General features: G+C 35.0%; 1 protein-coding gene across 1 annotated transcript; it reads left to right on the top strand.

Annotated features, from left to right (window-relative positions):
• The first annotated feature begins 692 nt into the window (after positions 1-692).
• Positions 693-16,737, top strand: LOC125647281 (protocadherin-like protein). Its single transcript, XM_048873967.2, has 13 exons — positions 693-825; positions 2,644-2,856; positions 3,113-3,235; positions 6,630-6,812; positions 7,574-7,764; positions 10,002-10,250; positions 10,484-10,729; positions 12,560-12,780; positions 12,878-12,952; positions 13,727-13,747; positions 13,859-13,902; positions 13,983-14,016; positions 15,117-16,737. Exons 1-13 carry the CDS (start codon positions 693-695, stop codon positions 15,262-15,264), a joined length of 1,881 nt encoding a protein of 626 aa, XP_048729924.2. The 3' UTR covers positions 15,265-16,737.
• The last annotated feature ends 4,160 nt before the right edge of the window (positions 16,738-20,897 follow it).

The following is a 20,897-nucleotide window of genomic DNA, read 5'->3' on the forward strand; positions in this document are numbered from 1 at the left end:
TCTGCAACTCGGCCGGAACAACGCCGACCCCTGCGCGCACGGAGACACAGTTCAGAGTGTTAATTGATCCCAAAACGGGAAGTAAGCAATTAAAGCTATCTTTAAATTCATAGATTTGAAGACTATATGAACCCTTGCAAAACAATACAGGTAACATCAACTTTGATGTGTTAGTTAAGGACATGCGCGAAGATTCTCAATAATTTATAATTTTTCGTGACTTTTCACGTATAATTCACTTGCATTCTATCTCGTTTCTATAAAGAAAATTCTTTGGATATATTACCATGTCTGTGTTAAAGTTAGAATATTTTGATAGTTTCTGGTTGTTGTAAATAAAAATATAAAGTTTGCTGTTATGTAAGTGGTATGGAAAAATCTGGTATTTAACCCGGAAGTCGGGACCCGTTGCATTAATAGTTAGGTGAACTAATCATTGAGCTACCCAGGTTGCTATGCAAGCTATGGTAAAATTACTTCGGAAATCATACAAGAGCTCCTCATATCGAGGAGATGAAAAAATAACTTTAGAGAAATTATCAGAAACTTCGCGTATGTCCTTAATATTTGATAGCATATTTTTTAAATAGCCGATGAGACTAACGTGGGATTCAATTTCTGTTAACAATTTTATAGGTTACGGTATTTACGCCCATAACGCGTCCCCCGGCACAGCGGCCTCCCCTAACGCCATGTTTGACTTCGCCACTCAGTCTTCCTACCAGATAACTATAAGATGTACGGACTCCAATGGAGAATTCAGAGAGGACAAGCTGGAGGTCGACATTATCTCAGGGGATCGCTTAGAGTTTACTCACTCTTCTGGTAAAAAAGGGAGATAACAAACCACCAAACTCTTCTGTTAATTAAACAGCCTAATATTCGCGGGTAATCTAACGATACACGTGTATAACCGTTGTGTGCAAGTAATATTTGATCAATGTTCAGTTAACAATTGAAAAATTGAAACAATACCCCTTCAATCTTGTAAACAATATAGAAACTGATTTGTAGAGTAAACTAGTAGGACTTTCTTGTGTAAGAAAGCTCGCCTTTATATTGTTATTATAATTGTCAATCAGCTGTCTGTCGGACAAATTCTTGTCGGAAATCCTCTTCCATTCTGAAAGGTGGCAAACTTTCGTTTTGTACATAATTCATAACTTGTATCTGCGCGATCATTTTAGAGAATTTCGATTTGGGACCAGGGGGTCAAAGTGTCAAAGGGGGTTGAATTTCTGTTTTTGCATTTCATTGGAACTCGGTCTACATTTTTAACTCTGTGCTACAATAGTTTTGTACCGTAACTGGAATCCTGTTTGTATGCTGGGACTGAAATAAGTCTAGCTTCTCCCAAAGTACAAATCTATCTTCTCCCAAAGTACAAGTTCTATTTGTCAAATAAAAAGAACTCACTGTCAATAGTACTTAGGATCAGAAAGACTTATGCTAAATCAATTATGAAACACTGTTTCCGTTTGTACCCGGGTTCGGTTGTGATTCTTAGATTATGTTCAACACCTGGTTTGAAAAGAAAAGCCCTGTAAAGCTTACAAATTTATCATAGCATAAGTAAATATGGTTTAAGAATAGTTGATAACAAATAATAAGTTTTCCCAAAAAAAATGAATGAATATAACCAGAGAGGAACGTAAAATTCACCCAAAATAAATCACCAGAATTACGAGAAATGTATATTGAAATAAGAAAAATCTTAATCTAACGAGCTTCTATACACTGTCAAAAACAAACAGTGTTACTAACACCCACAGGCCCCCACATACCTCAAAGTAACACAGTACAAGGCTAAATTAAATATAAACACTGTGATAGCCTAAATATATAACCATTAACTCTGAGAAATACTCAGGTAAGGAACCCTGAACCCTGAACCGGTCGACAGCCAACATTGAACTCGCTGAGAACTCAGATTCTTCAGCTTATAAACTCTCTATTCATGTGACCTTTTAGAGATTCTAAAATCCGAATGCATCTCCAACAAAAAGAATGGATATCGTGATTCCGATTTATACTTTCGCTTCACTACAGTGACGAAGGTTGTATGCATAATTCATAATAGATACCATTACATATACAAGAACACTTGCTTCAATTGACCTATATTATCCGAATGAGTGACTTTCATTTTGGGGGAAGGTTCAAATATAGGAAATAGAAAAAAAATCAAGATTCGAGTGGAAATCTCAATTTAAGTAAAAACACGTTAGTTAGACCCCCTTTCGATCCAATTCGCCTCCCCAATGTCAAATACTTGCTGATGCCCCTGCAATGACGATGTTTCAAAAGTTCCGACTTATCAAGCGTCTCTGCTCAAGTCTATGAAAGGTGAAAATAACAACAGTGATCAATCTCATAACCCCTATAAGGAATACAAAACAAAGAAGAAACTTTCATGATACCTGTATGAGTATATTTAACCAGATATAATTCAGATGCTGCAATTGACCTATATTTTCTTTACAAGTGACAAATGTGCAGTTATAAAAGCATAAAATGTCTCAACTTCTTAATATCGCATTAGATAAGTAAACAATGCTTCTATTCCATGATTTCACCATTTACCATAAGTTTCTGCTTTGGATGAGGTTGAACATTGTGGGGTTTTGTTAAAAAATTGAAATGTCTTCGCCCCATATGCACGCTGCAAGATACTCGCTGAAAAGTACACCCAGCTTGGTTGTTCCTTTAAAATAGATGTCGTGTCTGTGGATGCTAAAACAGCGACTGCCAATCAGCTTGTTTATACAGTTTCATCACGTGACCTGTTGAATCACTCACCACTGACGTATACTCTGAAGTCTGTCCCAAGTACGAGTAGTTTTGCGATCGACTCAAGTAAGTATTAAAGTCCTGATTTTGAATATGTATTTGATAATCATACTGGAGAAAGATTATTTTGACAGTCTCTTGTTTGGTTTTTATTTCCTTATTAACATACATGTATATAATATGCACAACATCCAGTATGTCATTTTTGGTCAAAGGATTAGAGAGAGAAAATTAGTACGATATCTATTTTTTGTTTGAAAAAGAACTGTTACAATATATGCTGATGTAAGTAATGATTGGAACCACGAATAAAACTTGACAGGTAGCGGACAGGTGAGGACCACCCGAACTTTATTGGACGAGACGCAAAGTCCTGTAGACCTGTATATTTCTGTTACCGATGGACTTATCTCTGTCCAAACACTGCTTAGCGTTGATATCCTGAGTAAGTATATACATGTATTCACATCCTCACATCCTAGGTTCATTGAAGTAGTTGTTCTTTTCTCATCCTGGCTGTAAAATGTTGACTTATCAAAGTTCACATGCAAAGTAAGCAAATGTTCACTTCTCAGTATCGATACTCTAAGCAGTAATAATATGTTCGAAAGTAAGGACATTTCCACTTGTCATCGTGCAGGGGAGTCCATGTAATTCCCAACCGCTCATCATGGTCGTGTTCAAACTAGGCTTACATACACACACCATTGCACTGATTGTATGAGGTTATAACCACTTATCAATTTTCACAATATCATACAAAAATCACTTTCAACGTTAAATGGGCATGGACACGATTTTGTTACCAAAACATACTTGGATATTTCATTAATACATGTAATATATGATAGTATTTGACTCGTGTAATACATAACAACAAACCTAAATTTCATAATCTGACGCAAAGATGTACATACATGTATATGTATTTTTTTCATTTTCAAAAGAAGGCCCGAACCCTGTTTATGTTTACATGTCACTTGACTCAACTATCAACACGGGCCCAAAGTTGATGGCTTCGATGGAAAAAGCTTTTACAACAATTTTTTTCTGTTCTTTCTTCTTTGTGCTTGCTCCTTAAAGGGACTGGTTCACGATTTTTGATAAAAATATTTTTTTATTTTTTATGTTAAATATTAGAAATATAACTTATTTAATGTTGACAGCCAAAATTTTGACCTTTTGAATGCAAGAATAAAAGCAATATTTTAGCCTTAAATATGTGTTATGTAAACAAAGACTCGAGTCTTTTTATATAAACAAACAAACAAGTGAAATATTGATTTTGTAATATAATGCATCTTAATTTTGCATAGTCACAAATTTTAACTTTTAGATGACACATTTCACCCCAAAAATGCTTGAAATGTGAAAGATATAATAATACTTAGATCGATATTTATTTCGTTTGAAAATTTCGTAAACAATAGCATACCGCAATCTTTGTTTACAAAACAAATAATAAACTCTCTAAAATGAGCTTCTGTGATGATGTATAACCTTAATTTTCATGTGAAATCTTTCAAACACATTAGACAGTAGATTTTGATCATTAAAAGTGAAAACAAAATTTTGGGTAAAATCGTGAATCAGTCCCTTTAAAGTAATTCCATCCTCATGTGATGTCATAAGATTTTGCAAAATCATTGATTTATTTAGATTTACATGTATGTATGATAGAGACAAAGATTTTTTCAGATAGTTGTTGGGGAAAAAAATTGTTCAACATAAATTGTTTCAAAAGTCTAAGTTATATGTGAAAAATCAATGATACGTTTCAAAATGGGCAACAACTCTGTTTATTATATGATTGAATAATTGCTCTCTAATTGGCTGAGATCCAACAATGTAGAAATCATACTACGTTATGTTTACCTGCACGTGACCTTCCAGGTGAACATAAGGAATTATTTTTTCCACATAGGACCAAAAATAGGTCGGAAACTTCCAATTTGACGCGATCGATTATACTTATTTTTGCCGTCCAATGAAATTCCGCGTTTCTCACTGGGTTCGGCTAAGAAACTTACAATTAAAGCAAAGAACAATCTTCAAGGGTTTTTTAATCATATAATAAAACAATTATTGCTGTTTTTAGATCAATACGATGATTTAGCCACCTTCGAAGTACAATATTCACCGAGCCCGAAGGACGAGGTGAATATTGTACTCCTCAGGTGTCTAAATCATCGTATTCACCTCAAAAACAGCAATAATTGTATATTACATTGATTTCTTCACATAGTCCATTATGCGATATATTTCCGTTATTTTTCACGGAAAGTTTGTATATTTTTATAAAGAAACAGTTTCATGAAATTGTTTTAAATAATATCATATTGTTGCCACCAGTTTTTGTGGAATTTTGATGATGTTGTTTACGGAAAATGCAAATTTCTGATGTTGATATATAACTCTGTTTATGCATGTCTCGCATCTTAAAAAGTGCGATGACCTGTATATTTCATTTGACAATTTATTAGTTTTAACTCTAATAAATGGAAATAAAAACACTTTCTATACTTTATCAGATAATACTGCGAGTATGGAGTTCCCTTACATGTAAATTGACTCGTCGAACTGTTTTTCAGAAATATTGGTGTTCTCACCTCAGCTTTGGTTTCCTGGCTATGTAAAGTACTGTGTTGACAAACAAAATTTTGGGAGCTGGATTTTATATAATGTTTTGCTAATGCATGACACAAACATAAATGGCTTGGTCTCCGAGACCTAGGATCCGTGAATTGTTTATTGACCAAAGGAGCTCTGTGGCTCACAGGTACACTGTGTACCGAAGTAAGCAAAGACCGATATGGGAAACATTAGATGGCTAGTTTGTTATCATTAACATCACCTTTGAATTATAATGATTTTTCGAATCATTCAGTAGATATACAACGGTGTCTTGGTGGGGCCCCACTGCGGACTCGTATATTATGTATTCGATGTAAAATCTTCACAAACCAGTTTACTGAAGGAAAATATTTTCTATTTTACAAAACCTTAGGGCACATCATTTAATTCGATTGTGTGGAAGTTAATACTATCGATATTTCACTGAATTTAGAATATCTCCGATATTTGTTAATGATTATGTCTCATGATTCTGTGGAAATGCCAAAACATTTCCACAATATATACATTTCTCGATGTAGTTGAATTGCTGATATTATTAATTTACTAGACTTCAAAATATCGACCAAAAAGAGAGAGATTTATCGTGTATCGACTATTCAGTGTGCCACCATACGAAAAAGTACATATCTTGCACATAAGCAACTGTATTCTTTAACTATTTCCCGAAAATTAATGCCCACAAAAAATTATGAAACCACAGTGTTATGTAATTAAAGACTAATTTCTTCTCAGCGTTAATATTCTGTACAAGTTCATTTTCACTTAACGTCGTGGTAGCTCAGTGGTAGAGCGTTCGCTTCGTAATCGGGAGGTCGTGGGTTTGAGCCCCGCTAGTGCCATGGCCGTGTCAAACCTAAGACGTAAAGATAGGTAGTGATTTCTCCTACGACAAACGCTTTGCATTTAGAAGTGAGAACCATGGGTCTTTCGGATATGATCTTAAAAACAATCAAATCTTAACGTTAATATTATTTGTAAGTTCGTGTATCTTTAAACCATAAACATTTCATGTTACTACAATTTCCTCGAGCTTACAGTGACGATATCTAAGTACTTTTCAGATATTAGTCAATCATCTAACAAGAAACACAATACAAAATATCATATCCTGAACTGATTTCTGCAAAATGTTATTTTATAATTTCATTGATTAAATCAAATCTATCTCAAATGTAACTCAACATTTCTTCTAAATCTATCAGATTTAAACAACCAACCAAACATTACCAACCTCCCAGCTTCTGTATCTGTTGATGAAGACATCGCAGGAGGCACCGTCATTTTTACTGTGACATCACAGGACCTTGACCTCACAGATTCTTTGACCTACACGTTCACAGTTAGCCCAATCACTGCTCAAGGACTATTTTCATTTGACTCAACAAGTAAGTAGATTATTTAAACATGTTACAAAGAAGATACTTAGTGTATATATATATATATATATATATATATATATATATATATATATATATATATAATGGAATCACGGAGTAATTTGAAATTTGCAGAAACTGTCTCATGTTTTTACATCTCCTAAAATGGGTCCCTGTAAAATGCGAAACAAAATCAATACGAAATCTACCGTAACGGTAACGAAACTAAACAGATTGTATAACCGAACACTTTTAATTATAGTAACTGTAATTAAAAATCGTAATACCAGGCCCCTGTGTAAGTTACCACATATAAATGAAATTATGTAGTCTTTCGGTTTGACTGCTACAAAGTTTTAAAAGTTGGAAAGGGGGATGAGTAAGCACAAAGTACATATCCGAAGTTAATTCAATTATACCATTAATAGTTTCGGATCCAGAAATGATCACACAGTTCGGTTATACAATCTGGTTCGTTTCGGTAGGTTTCGTTTCGGCAGATTCCGTTTTGTTTCGTTTCGCATATTACAGGTACCCCCTCAAATGCAAAGAACCCATACATATATTTCTTACATTTACAATTTGTGTGGTAAAACATACAGACTTTTGGCGAAAGTGCACTTGTGTGTTACAGTGCCTATATTGAGAAATGAGAATAATAAAACAGCAAATGCTTATTGCAGACAAACCAGTGATAATGTATAAATGTAAACAAGATAAAGCTGCCATAATTTTTACGCATAATTCCTGAATTATATAATACATTTTAGGTGGGCAGATTACACTGTCTTCTACAGGAAAATTAGACTACGAAACTTTGTCTCGCTACAACATATCATTCACGATATCCGATGGAAAGAGCACTAATGGGCTCTACTTACTGACTGTCAATGTCGTCAACGTTAACGAGGATTGTTACTTTGACAGACAAGCCTACTACGTCAGCGTCCTGGAAGGCACGGTTAGTGACCGGTATAGTTACCCTTCCTTATACCCGGAACTTCCATGGAATGTTCGGGTATGCTGTCGTTATTCATGTCCATCCGTCGGTATGTGAAACATTCTTGTCATTGTAACTCTTGTTACATTTCAAGAGGTACATGTAGCAACTAAATATCTTAATACATGATTGGGCATAGTTTGTAAATATTTAAAAACGGATCGAATTGTCATGGATGCTTATCTTTGTAACTTTTTCCAACTCGGTGATGGAGCAGTGATGTTAAGTCTGTAAATGTGCAATAAGGTGCGTTATGGATCCTGAAATTGACCTATATTTTCCGGATGAATAAAGAAATTGAATTTTTGAATGCAAGTGCCTGATGATTTTTTTATTATTATTATTTTTATTTTTTCTTGTTATTTTGTTTTTGAATAATCAAAAATACCAGAATAACATCTGTGAAGATCCATGATATTCAACCAGCTTCATACGCTGTAATTGAACCATATTTTCCATTTACAGATTTAATTTTCCTTGTATAGTGTAGAGTCCTAAACATATGCGAGGAATTCATTTATTATTATTATACTTTTGCAATTTAGCTAGAAGCATCACTCACGAAATAAAATTATTTGCTTTTATTTGTAAATTGCTGCAATATATGTTCATGTAAAATCTTTTGATCAACAGACCACTCGCGAATTCATGTTCACAGGATTTGACATCTACGAGCCATTTTGCGATATTAAGTATTAGTGTAAAATAAGAAATTTACAGTATTCTACAATGATCATACCTTTATTTCACCAGGCTGGGAAATCTCGATTATTTAGTGTACCACCATACGAAAAAGTATATATTTGGCTCAAAACCTACTGTTATTCTTTAACTATTTCACGAAAAATAATGCCCAAATTTAAAAAAAACAAAACAACCCAGTATTCTACAATGATTATACTTGCATGCATTATGATACTTGGAAGGACACATGTTTATTCATATGTCGATTCGATATATCTCTGTGAACTCCGAGATAAAAGACACCAATGAGTCGTCCACTTCTGCTTCATACCTAAATATTTTATTGAAAGCAGATATTAACGGCAAACTAACAACTCAACGGAATGAATTCAGGTTCTCCATCGTCAACTTCCCATATTTATGTAGCAATATTTCATTATCAACTGCCTATGTTATTTATATCTCTCAACTGATTCGATACACAAAAACTTGTTCTGCGTTAGATCAGTTTTTAAATCAAGGCAGGCTACTGACAAACAAGTTGATGGTGCAGGGGTTTTAACACTCTCGTTTAAAGTCATCATTTCGCAAAACTCTAGGGTCGTTATAACAATTTATTTTGCCAATACTACCTATCATTTGGTCAAATGCTGTCTGGCGTGTTTCATACCGATTGTTAGGCCGTTGTTGGAACACTGATTTTGACTACGGATAACTCCATTTATACTTGTTGAAAATATATGGCTCACGGCGGGTGTGACCGGTCGACAGAGGATGCTTACTCCTCCTAGGCACCTGATCACATCCCTGGTATATCCAGGGGTCAGTACTTGCCCAACTCTCTATTTTGTATAACTTATAGAAGTTATGACATTGATCACTGTGTGTTATTTTCACCTTTCATTCAAAAGTAGTTTTTCAGATGCTACAACTTACATTTTCTGGATTTGATAATATCAGGACAGTTGAATTCCTTGTTACTTTATTCTACACTGATGAAACTCGCATGAATGATAACTGTAAATATATACCCAATCACAATCGCTTCAGATGCTGCAAATGAACTATCTTTCACGTGACCATGTTAACATTTTGTGAGCAATTTCTGATCCCAATAGCTTAATTATCTACAGTAGTGGTACGTTGCTGCGTGACATCTATAAGGATATATTCAATCAGACTTGCTTCAGATGCTACAGTTTACCTGTATTTTCTGGATGAGTGACCAGGTTGAATATTTAGAGGATGCTAAATTTCTAATTTCTAATACCTATATAATTTATAGTGATTAAACTTTAATGGATAAAATGTTCAGAATCAATTCAATAAGACTTGGCCTCAGATGTTGTAATTGACCAATGATTACACATTTTACAATTTAATTGATAATTATGCTTCATTCTTCTATCGTTTCATATCAAAATACATTAATATCATAACAGTTCCGTTGATGAACATGGTACTAACATTGTATATATGTATCATATTTCAATATGTTATTTTTCTTATAAAAGACCGGAAGTCAATCCTTCAATCCTAACTTTGTTGTTCGGGATTATGACGGAGTACAGCCGTATTCTCTATCGTTAGTGAATGGAAACAACAGTGAGAGATTTCATCTCGACAGCACATCTGGCATTATGACGTATGCTGTGGATTATGACGTAGATCAGAACACCATGCCCTCCACTGTTCAGCTGACAGTTCGATGCATAGATTCACTTGGCAAAACTGGAACTACTTTACTTATCATTACGATTCGGGTAAACCCTGTTTTCTCAATTATGATGAAGATGGTTCCATTATTAACATTTTTGCCATTAGAAAAAAATCCCCAAATTTTATTATACATCAACATGCATTTGATCATTTTTCTATATGAATCTACGATGTAACTACACTGTATATTTTTTAATCAAGATCAGTACTGAATCAAGTAGTCCTACTCTTCGCTGTTTTATCACATTGATCACTCATACTGCTTTTTAATTATTAGGACGCAAATGATAACGCACCGGTTTTCTCTCAAGGCACTTACACATTTTATGCCGATCAATATACGGGTTTAGGAAGCACTATTGGTCAGATGCCGGTAACGGACAAAGACGCGGGCAGTAACGCCGAATTTTCCTGTGGTGGAACTCTGACCAGTAGCGTCGCCCAAACCAACACTTACTATACGGTGGGCACAGCTTGCGGGGTCTACTTCCTGTCCCGGTCTGGTCTTTCGTACGGAACTGCGGTGAGTGTATCCATGTAAAATGAGGGGGAATTACGATTACCTTTAAAATGTTATTATACCCGCACTTTCTAAATAAAGTTCGGGTATATTGTTGTTACCCTGGTCCGTCCGTCCGTCTGTCACACTTTCTTCTTCCTCAAACTGCTCTTTTATTTCAAGTGGTAACCGATTGATCTTTTGGAATATGATAGGTGGTGTACTGTAGATATATGATAAGGTTTTAGAATATTCAATTTTACCCTGGGGGCAAAACGGGGGTTTAAAAAAGACGTTTTTTCAACAAAAACCTGGTTCCCAGAACTCCTCCTACATTTCATGCAGTAGCCCAATCATCTTTTGGAAGATGATTGGTTGGGTCCTGTAGATGTGCAATAAGGTTTCGGAATTTTCATTTTCATCCTGGGGGCCAAATGGGGGTCGAAAATGATGCTTTTTAACACAACCCTGGTTGCCAGAACTCCTCTTACAATTTACACAGTAGCCTAATAATGTTTTGGAAAATGATTGCTGGTGTCCTGTAGATGTGCAATAAGGTTTTGGAATCTTCATTTTCACCCCTGGAGTCAGATGAGGGTCGAAAAATGACATTTTTTGCACAAAAGAACCCTGGTTCCCAGAACTCCTCTTACATTTTACACAGTAGCCTACTAATCTTTTGGAAGATGATTGCTGGTGTCCTGTAGATGTGCAATAAGGTTTTGGAATCTTCATTTTCACCCCTGGAGTCAGATGAGGGTCGAAAAATGACATTTTTTGCACAAAAGAACCCTGGTTCCCAGAACTCCTCTTACATTTTAAGCAGTATCCTAATAATCTTTAGGGAGATGGTTGCTGGTGTCCTTTAGATGCACAATAGGGTTTCGGAATTTTTATTTTTGCCCTGGAGGCCAAGTGGGGGTCGAAAAATGACGATTTTGTACCAAAAAAACCCTTGTTCCCAGAACTCCTCTTACGTTTTAAGCAGTATCCTAATAATCTTTTGGATGATGATTGCTGGTGTCCTGTAGATGTGCAATAAGGTTTTGGAATTTTTATTTTCACCCCTGGGGTCAAATGAGGGTTGAAAAATGACAGTTTTGCACAAAAGGACACTCAGGTCCCCAGAACTCTGTTTACGTTTTAAGCAGTATCCTAATAATCTTTAGGAAATTGGTTGCTTGTGTCCTGTAGATGCGCAATAAGGTTTTGGAATTTTTATTTTTGCCCTGGGGGCCAAATGGGGGTCGAAAATGATGCTTTTTGTACAAAAAACCTTGGTTCCCAGAACTCCTCTTACAATTTATGCATTAATTAATTATATAATAGCGATTGTGGCTTCTTTGCCAGTAACACCAATATGACGAAGAGTATATTTAAAGGCAAACACTTGTGTGCGGGTATTACTGTCTTGTGACAGCATCTAGTTTTGTCTTGTAATCAATGGCTCAAATAACCGATGGTTTAGTGCAAACTTTGAAATACCCCCCCCCCCCCCCCCCATCAATTTAAGAAAAAACTTATTCAAAGCAAATTTCATTCAGTTCAATGCTATAATATTTTCACATAAGAATATGTATATATTTTTGTTTTAGAATAGATGTATATCATGCAACATACACGTATGCAGAAAAATATAGCACCCACTTGGCCATAAGTATTTTCTCAAAGAAAATATCCACAATATATTTCATACAAATATATACATGTAATTATATACACCTGTGTGTTGTGTTTGTGAAATAGTCGCAGTTATATGTTACTTGCCAAATACCTATTCAAATTCCATTGCGAATTATTTACCTTTTGAACAGTTAAGTTATGGTTAGTGTAAAATGTCACGTTCATTTATAGATTCAGTATCTGGTAACAGCTACAGACAAAGGAACTCCAGCTTTAAGTTCCACCACGACGGTCAATATGATTTATATAGAGACCACAACCACCACTACTTCAACCACAACCACCACAGCTGCCACCAGTGGGGCTCTGGACGATGGAGCCATTGCTGCCGTTGTGCTTGGATCTCTTCTCGGTGCTGTTATCTTGGGAATCTTGTTGTACTTTTTCATGAGGTATACATTGAACATGTAATAACAGATTGAGGAATGGATATAATCATGTAGCGATAGTGTGGAGATGGTAGTCACTATCACTTTCTTTTAATACAAGGTTGTGTTACACCGGTGCGTGTTTAGGATCTGCGCGTTGTGATTTCATGAACTGCTGCAAAAACAGAAGTAAAGCGTAAGTACTCTTACACAGGTGTCTTGTTTTTATTATCTCCCTTGTTCCATGTTAATGTAAATAGTCCCTTGATAGTAATCACTGACTTATGAGTAGATTTTACAGAATGGTTCATACAAGGAAATTTCAAAATGTTTTAAACATAGAAAAGATTAACATATATTTTGTTTTTTATCTATGACACCCTTTCTAAATTGAGGTACGTGTAATACACATTAATTGTCTTACTTGAAAATCATAAGTGAAAATCGCCCTCATACTTATATACAGTTGTTCCCAACGAAAATTTTCTCATTATATGTCACATAAAATCATTTATTTCCAAAATCTAAAGTTTCCCCATAAAGCAATTTTCCTTCCATTTTAATTAAACTCAAATTTTAGAAATGTCAGCAGTCTATGTCATGTTTTTGAAAAATCTGATGTCTTTATTAGTAGGTTCTACTAATAAAAATCTAATCAAAAAGTTCGTACTTATTCTAAATCTTGAAATTCTTACTTAAAGAAAGTATTCTAGCATTAAAGCTTTAGAATTGTAATGGTATCTTGCAATAGGTGAGAATAGAATTATTCTAGAATCATTACTGGATACTCTGAAGATTTCTTAGCAGTGCTTTTATACCAGCAATATTGAAGAAGAGATGACTTTAGAAAATACTTTTATAAATATGTATTTTTAATGAACTGCATTTTACATTACATCATTTTATTTAACTGTAAGTTGGGGAACTCACTTCAATATATATTCTTCAAAATTGATTTCTAATTTTTCAGGGGAAAATACCCATTGAAGAGGTAAGTATTATTGAAATATATTCATCAATTAATTAGCCTCAATCATGATAGAGCATAGGTGGATTGGAAACGGAAAATGTTTTGTTTTCATTGAGTTTTTTTCTTCAATAGGATCCAAATTGATTCTGCTGAAGAGATGAGTTATTGGAAAAATGGTAGGTACACAAAACGTTGTTCTGAATGAATGTTAAAATTTTCAACACGAAACCTTATCTAAACTTTCTCTACTTTGTAGAGAACAATGACTACCAAAAAGAAATCCCACCAAGGTTAGTTGATTATAATAACGGTATAAAAATGATATACATGAAAAATAATCCATGTATTAAGAATGAAAGGTGAAGATAACGAACAGTGATCATTCTCATACTCCTATAAGCAATACAAAATAGATAGTTGGGCAAACACGGACGCCTGGACACTCCAGAGGTGGGATCAGGTGCCTAGGAGGAGCAAGCATCCCCTGTCGACCGGTCACACCCGCCGTGAGCCCTATATCTTGAACAGGTAAACGGAGTTAACCGTAGTCAAAATCAGTGTATCAAGAACGGTCTAACAATCGGTATGAAACACGCCAGACAGCATTTGACCCAATGATAGGTTGTATTTGCAATACTAGATCGTTATAATGACCATAGAATTTACGAAATGCTGACATTAAACGAGACTCTTAAAATCCCTGAACCATCAACTTGTTTGTCAGTAGCTTGCCTCTATTTAAAAACTGACCATACGCAGAACAAGCTCTTTCGTATCGAATCAGTTGAGAGATATAAACACCATATGCAGGTGATAAAGGAATATTGCTACATAAATATGGGAAGTCGACGATAGCGAAGCTGAATTCATCCCGTTTGTCATAAAGTTGAGTTGTTAGTTTGCCGTTAATATCTACTTTCACTAAAATATCTAACTATGAAGTAGAAGTGCACGACTCTGTGGTGTCTTTTATTTCGAGTTCACAGGGATATATCGAATCGATATATGAATGAAAGTTATTATTGTTAATAGATAAAACGTCGTCGATATATCTAAATGTCGAATTGAAAGGCCACAGCAAGAGATGTTTTTTTTCTTCTCACGTAGAAGTTTTTTAATAAATTCTGCTTCATATGAATATAAAAGCAGGTCAGCTACTAGTACATGACTATCGTTTTAGAGATATAGATAACACACAATATTTAATAGTGAAACCATAAGCTATATGCTTTTTAACACAGATGTGTAGCATGTAAAGACTAGTACCAGGGACGTGTCTGTGCTATTTAGGCTTGCTAATATTCAATTAAGAATTTTCTGTAAATCATGTGTATACGTATAACAACATGCAACAGTTTATTATATGTGAGGAAAACACACCTCTTGATAGATATGGTAGACGAGAGTATCCCGATTTTCCACACGCCTCTGGGTCACAAATGGACCGGATCTCTCCATCTAGCATTCCTGTCGACTTTGGATCACGAGGACGGATATATCCAATCACAAGACCACCACTACCACTTAGTTATTATTAATCCGTACTCAATTGTTTGGGATTAGTATATACAATCATGTTGGTTCACTTTTACAACATATTGTGAGGATTTCACCCCGTATCGATCGGGTTTTTTTTTGTGTTTTTGTTTTTTTTGTATTATTGCTGTACATACGTTATCGATAGTTCTCATGTGATTAAGGAATTGACTTGCTGCTATATATTATTGAATATCTTACTTGTATATTGCTCTACGGATGAATTTTCACACGTGTTTAAACATTACAGCTACTTTCACTTTGATATGTCAATTTCCTGTCGATTTGGTGTTTACATTTGACTGTATGAAGCATACTGAGGAGTTCCGTATGTCAGAATTATCGATCTGTTTAAATGCGGGAAATATGAAAGGTTTACCACTGTACATACGATGTGTATTGATAAATTTTTTTTTATTGTAAATGTTTTAATGTTCAATCCTAACTCTTTATTGTTTCATTATGTAAGGACGAGATTCTACGTTATTTGGTATAGAATTTTATGTTGAGAGTTTCTGTGTCAAGCGCGTGTCATATACAGATTTCGGTGTTTTTCTGTATTTTTCTATGATTTGCTCGTGTGGAATATAGAATTCTGTATTTTTTTAGTATAAAAGGCTGTACTTGCGCAGACTCGCTCTCTTTTGGTTCTGTATTTGGAAGCGACGTAAGTCGTCTGTTTGTTTTATTATTATTATTTGAGCAAGAATAGGATTTATTTCTGAAAGAAGTTATATGTTAATTTAATTATTTTTGAGTCTCCTCTATTTTTCTATTGTTTTGGGTAACTTTAGAAATCATTTGGATTATTATTTGTGTTATAGAGTAAGTTAGTTATTAAATTGATTCTCATAAGTGTAATAGATTTATCTTAGGGAATGTTTGGGGGAAATTCTTCTTTGGGAATATATAATTGATTTATTGCTTATCTAGAGTATAGTAATTCAATCTGTGACAGATTTCACAATTTAACTTGTGATGTAGATTCATTTTAGTATTGAATGCAGCATAGGATTGTTTTCTTATTTGAGATTGAAGTTTGATATTTATTTAAGGCTTATGGTAGGGTATTTCTCAAGAGTGATTGTCCTCCGAGAAATCTACAGATTAAAGATTCTAGTTATAGCACATTTTTACTTGTGAGTAAGCTATTGTTTTCATTATGAGTAACTCACGAGAGTGAATACCCTTGATATGAGTATTTCGTTCATTATTCATATCTGATTTTGTCCCGAGAGATTCCCCTTGAATGTGTTTTCGGAAGATGAATTATAGAATTGTTTTAAGTAATATTTTCGTGCGCATGTCGATCTCGTTTATTGACTCGTTTGTCATCCGCTTTTCTTTTAACTGGTTATTGTGAATATTGCACTGATTGTTTAGCTTCAACGCGAAAGAGTGAAGTCCTCTGGTGTGTTAACTTCATGTTGCTTATGTTGATTATCTTTGAAATGAATAAATAATTGACTTTTGAATTCGAGTATTATTTCTGACTTGTTAAGACACTGTTTAGGCGTGTCGCTTAGTCACAACCCAGGTTTAAGTATAGGTTGAGGTTGAGTAGGGCAGATAGGTGTTTAGTATTTATTTTCCCTTACTGGTGGGGGACATCCAGCTGGTGGCAGTGCTACTGTGGGGAGAGGACTTTCCCATCACAATATCTTGATTTTGAGAAGAAAAGGGTTTCTTAGATTTTTATATTCATACAGTGTACACATTTTGTTATCATTTGAATATAATACCGTATATACTCGCCTATAATTAGGATTTTTGGGAGTCAATTTTTGGTCCAAAACTCTATGTCCGACTTATAGGCGTGTCCTAAGAAGATTGGTATTTTTCTGGGCGGCGTAATGTAGTGTTTTTCTTAACAACTCCGACGATTACCATGGACTACCACACAAATGATTGTTCACAAATATCTAGACATATCGTATTGTTTATGTATTTTAAAATTATGTATAAAGTACAAGTATTTACATATTTTGATATTTTTATCTAGTTAAGTGTATATTATTTATTTTGAAAATTATTTACATACCGCTAACTAATTCTTTCAATTTAACTAATCTATTGTTTATCGGTAAAATTGAATTGCAAACCCGATTTAATATTGAAATATTCATATGTATACCGGCTGAAATATATTTGATAAAAAATTGAATATTGTTAACAGATAATTTAGACCATCATTTTTTACTCTTAAAAACTCGATTGTTGATACAGTGTATCATTCTTGTTACCAATGTAGATTATTTATACTTGTCGTTTTTTCGTGGTGTGTTATTTGTTTATGTAATATATGTCTCTTGATAAAGACGCGGGTTGCGTCGAAAATTTGAGTTTTTAAAAAAAATAACCAACAGTGTCGTGGCCTTTTCAGTGCTTTTATAAATTTCTTTACTGGCCTTTTATCTTCTCAGATCCGACACTTTAAGAATCTAGGGTGTTGTTGGGTTTTCGTGCTTATATATATATATAGTGAGGGTAGGGGGTATACATCAAAGTCAGATTATGACAGACATTTTCCCTTTTATGTCAATACTTGTATTTCATATTGGTGTAGTTGATAAATTAAGACCTTTAATTACATGTAATTTATGCATACTGGAGCTGGTGCACAAAACATGCTCTGAGCAGGTGTCCCTTTTTAGGTCACCTGAGTAAACTCAGATGACCTATTGCAATTGGTTTTCGTCCGTCGTCCGTTAACAATTGAACGTTTTTAACTTCTTCTTAATAATTACCAGTCCAATTCAAATTTGTTATGAAGCATTATTGGGACAAGGGGGACATAAATTGTAAATTTCAGGATTCCTGCACCCCTGGGGCCTTAGGGGCAGGGCAAAAACTGTCCAAAATGACCGATTTTCAAAACTCTTCCTCTCAAGAACCACACACATGTAAGAAAAACTAAATGCATATTGATGTAGAGCAGGAAGGTCTCTACCAAAATTGTAAATTTCATGATCCCCGGGATAGGGTTTCCGACCCCAGGGCGGGGCCAAACTTATTATATAGTGTTTATATGTAAAACACTTAAATGACATTTTCTTTAGTGCTTTTGATACTAAATTGAAACTAAATGGATAAAGCAGGTAGTCTTTTACCAAAATTATAAATTTGATTTTCCCCAGAGTAAGGGTTTTGACCCCAGGGTGGGGCCAAACTTAGTATATAGTATTTATGTGTAAGTGCTGTTACTGTATAAAATATAAATGCATACTTAGGAATAGCAGAAAAGGATGTACAAAAAATGGTTAATTTCACAACCCAGGGTTATGACTTTATGATGAGTCCAAATTAGTCATATCTTTTGATGTGTTAATGTTAATACACATATTATTTAAAGCCTTTCGTCAGTGTATGCACTTTTGAGGACAGTGAAGTTTTAAGAACACATCTTGTTTTATACTGTTGCTGAACATTAGAATTTAGCTTAGATATTCAGAACAGGAATTTTTTTCTAGATTTCATAGCCCATGGAAGTAGTGATACTTTTTCACTAGTATTCAGGTGACCGATAAGGCCTGTGGGCCTCTTGTTTGCTTTTCTCTCATTTGGGCTAATCTGCACCATCCCCATACCGTCACAGTACCAAGCGTGGGGATTTACACACTGTGCACAATCAAAAACCCTGTCTGCCCTTCTTAAAAATCTACCTTTCATATGGGGCCACCCACCTTCCCTCTCAGCTACAGACCTTTGGCTGGACCATGCATGTTTTCACCGGAATTTCTTCAGCAACTGACCACGTGTCTTAGTTTCGTATTTGCACCCATCTATATGCTAGGAATCATGGTGATGCCTACATGTTGTATATCAACATTTTTATTAAGCGCTCAGCTACATTTTCTGCATGAAGAAACATTTCATTTATACAAATTGAACAAAATAGTATTCAAAGCTAGCTTTTTATGTGAAGCATGCCCTAGACGTAATTCGACTTAGCGTTAATGTTCATGGTCGCCATATAGATAAAATCAATGCTAATTTCCAGGTACAGATGTATGTATTATGTCTATGATTATACGTATCTGTTCAGGAATTCAAAATAATGTAACGTGTCTACTTGACACTTATATATCTCGGGTCTTGGATTCCCCCGGATAGCTTGCTAGGGTATTTGATTGTCGTAGATACTTAATTTTCCAATATATACATATATTCTTAGCAATTAACTAGTACCTTATAAACTATTAAATGAACATCAAAATTATCATCAGGGCGCTTACAACTGATAATATACAAGAATATCACTGAAGCCATTGGCGCTTCCACCACGGTCGCTCTAAAGCGATCCCACAAAGCGCCCGAAGTAACCTTAGTTCTCTGTAAAAGGGACTCGTCAAATCTATGCACATCAACGCTCACGACGACAAGTTGCCTCTACCGTATCAGTACTTAGTAAGTCAATTAACTATTCTACAAATCGCTGAGCAATATTGACTTTAAAAAGGTGACTTGGTCTAATCATACATTACATACAATTTATGAAAACTGAAGACAACGATCTTATAAATACCAGAAAGAATACGAAATTAGGAGTATGACAAACACGGATTCCTGGACACACCAGTAGTGATACAGTTGATTAGGCAGAGTAAGCATCCCTTGTTGACCGGTCCCACCCGCTGTGAGGCCTGTATCTTCTTCAGGTAAACGGAGTAATCCGTAGTCAAATTCAGTATGTAAAGAAAGACCTAACAATCGGCATGAAAAACGTCAGAAAACATTCAAGCCAGTGATATGGAAGACTGTTGTGTCTTCACGGGGGATATCGAATCGACATAGACTGTGAATATATAAAATGTCGTCGATAGATCTAGATAGCGGGCCAAACCTAACACGTAAACAGGTAATGATTGCTCCTTCACCAAACGCTCGGCATTTAGAAGTCTTTCGGATATAACCATAAAACGGAGGTCCCGCGTCGCGGCAGGCTTTGGCACGATAAAGAATCCTCATTGCAATAGCCTTGAGCGCTACGCATGGGTCTAAAGTTCTGGTACTTCACCTACAGGTGGTGATGTCTCAATATAAATGAAATATTCTTGAAGGGACATAGAAGAAAGGGGGAAACATAAATCCCCAGTTCAAGATCTTTAGCTTTTGAATAATTCTGCCTCATAGAAACTATAAAAATCGATTCAAGAACAGAAATGGCCGGGTAGCTTTAAAATATGTTATCTATCATAGAGACAGCAGTAGAAAACATACAGGAAAAAAGACATTAAATGTAGAAGTTTTGAAAAAACAGAAGCACTTTTATAATGTCACATGTATATCTTCAATGTGTTTATAACAACTATAATGTGCATACACAAGGTCTACAAAATGTCAACTAAAAGCTGTGAGAGGAGTTGGTTACACAAAGTACCATGCTTATAAAAATGACAAAGTTCGATTACATGTACATTTTTCGAAAACTGTCTTATCACTTTCAAAAAGATACATACACATCAATGTGTCCATAATAACTGTACAAAGTTTGAAGAATGTCAAGTTAGAAGAGAGAAGAATTGATTACACAAAGTTGGTACTCTATTACAGGGACGCCCATCCTTTCGGTCTTCTCATTTCCCCCCGTTTTCCTAGAGGCGCCCATGATAATAAAAAACCCAAAGTACCCAAC

Source organism: Ostrea edulis, chromosome 6 (genome assembly GCF_947568905.1).
Source record: "Ostrea edulis chromosome 6, xbOstEdul1.1, whole genome shotgun sequence".
NCBI lineage: Eukaryota > Metazoa > Mollusca > Bivalvia > Ostreida > Ostreidae > Ostrea > Ostrea edulis.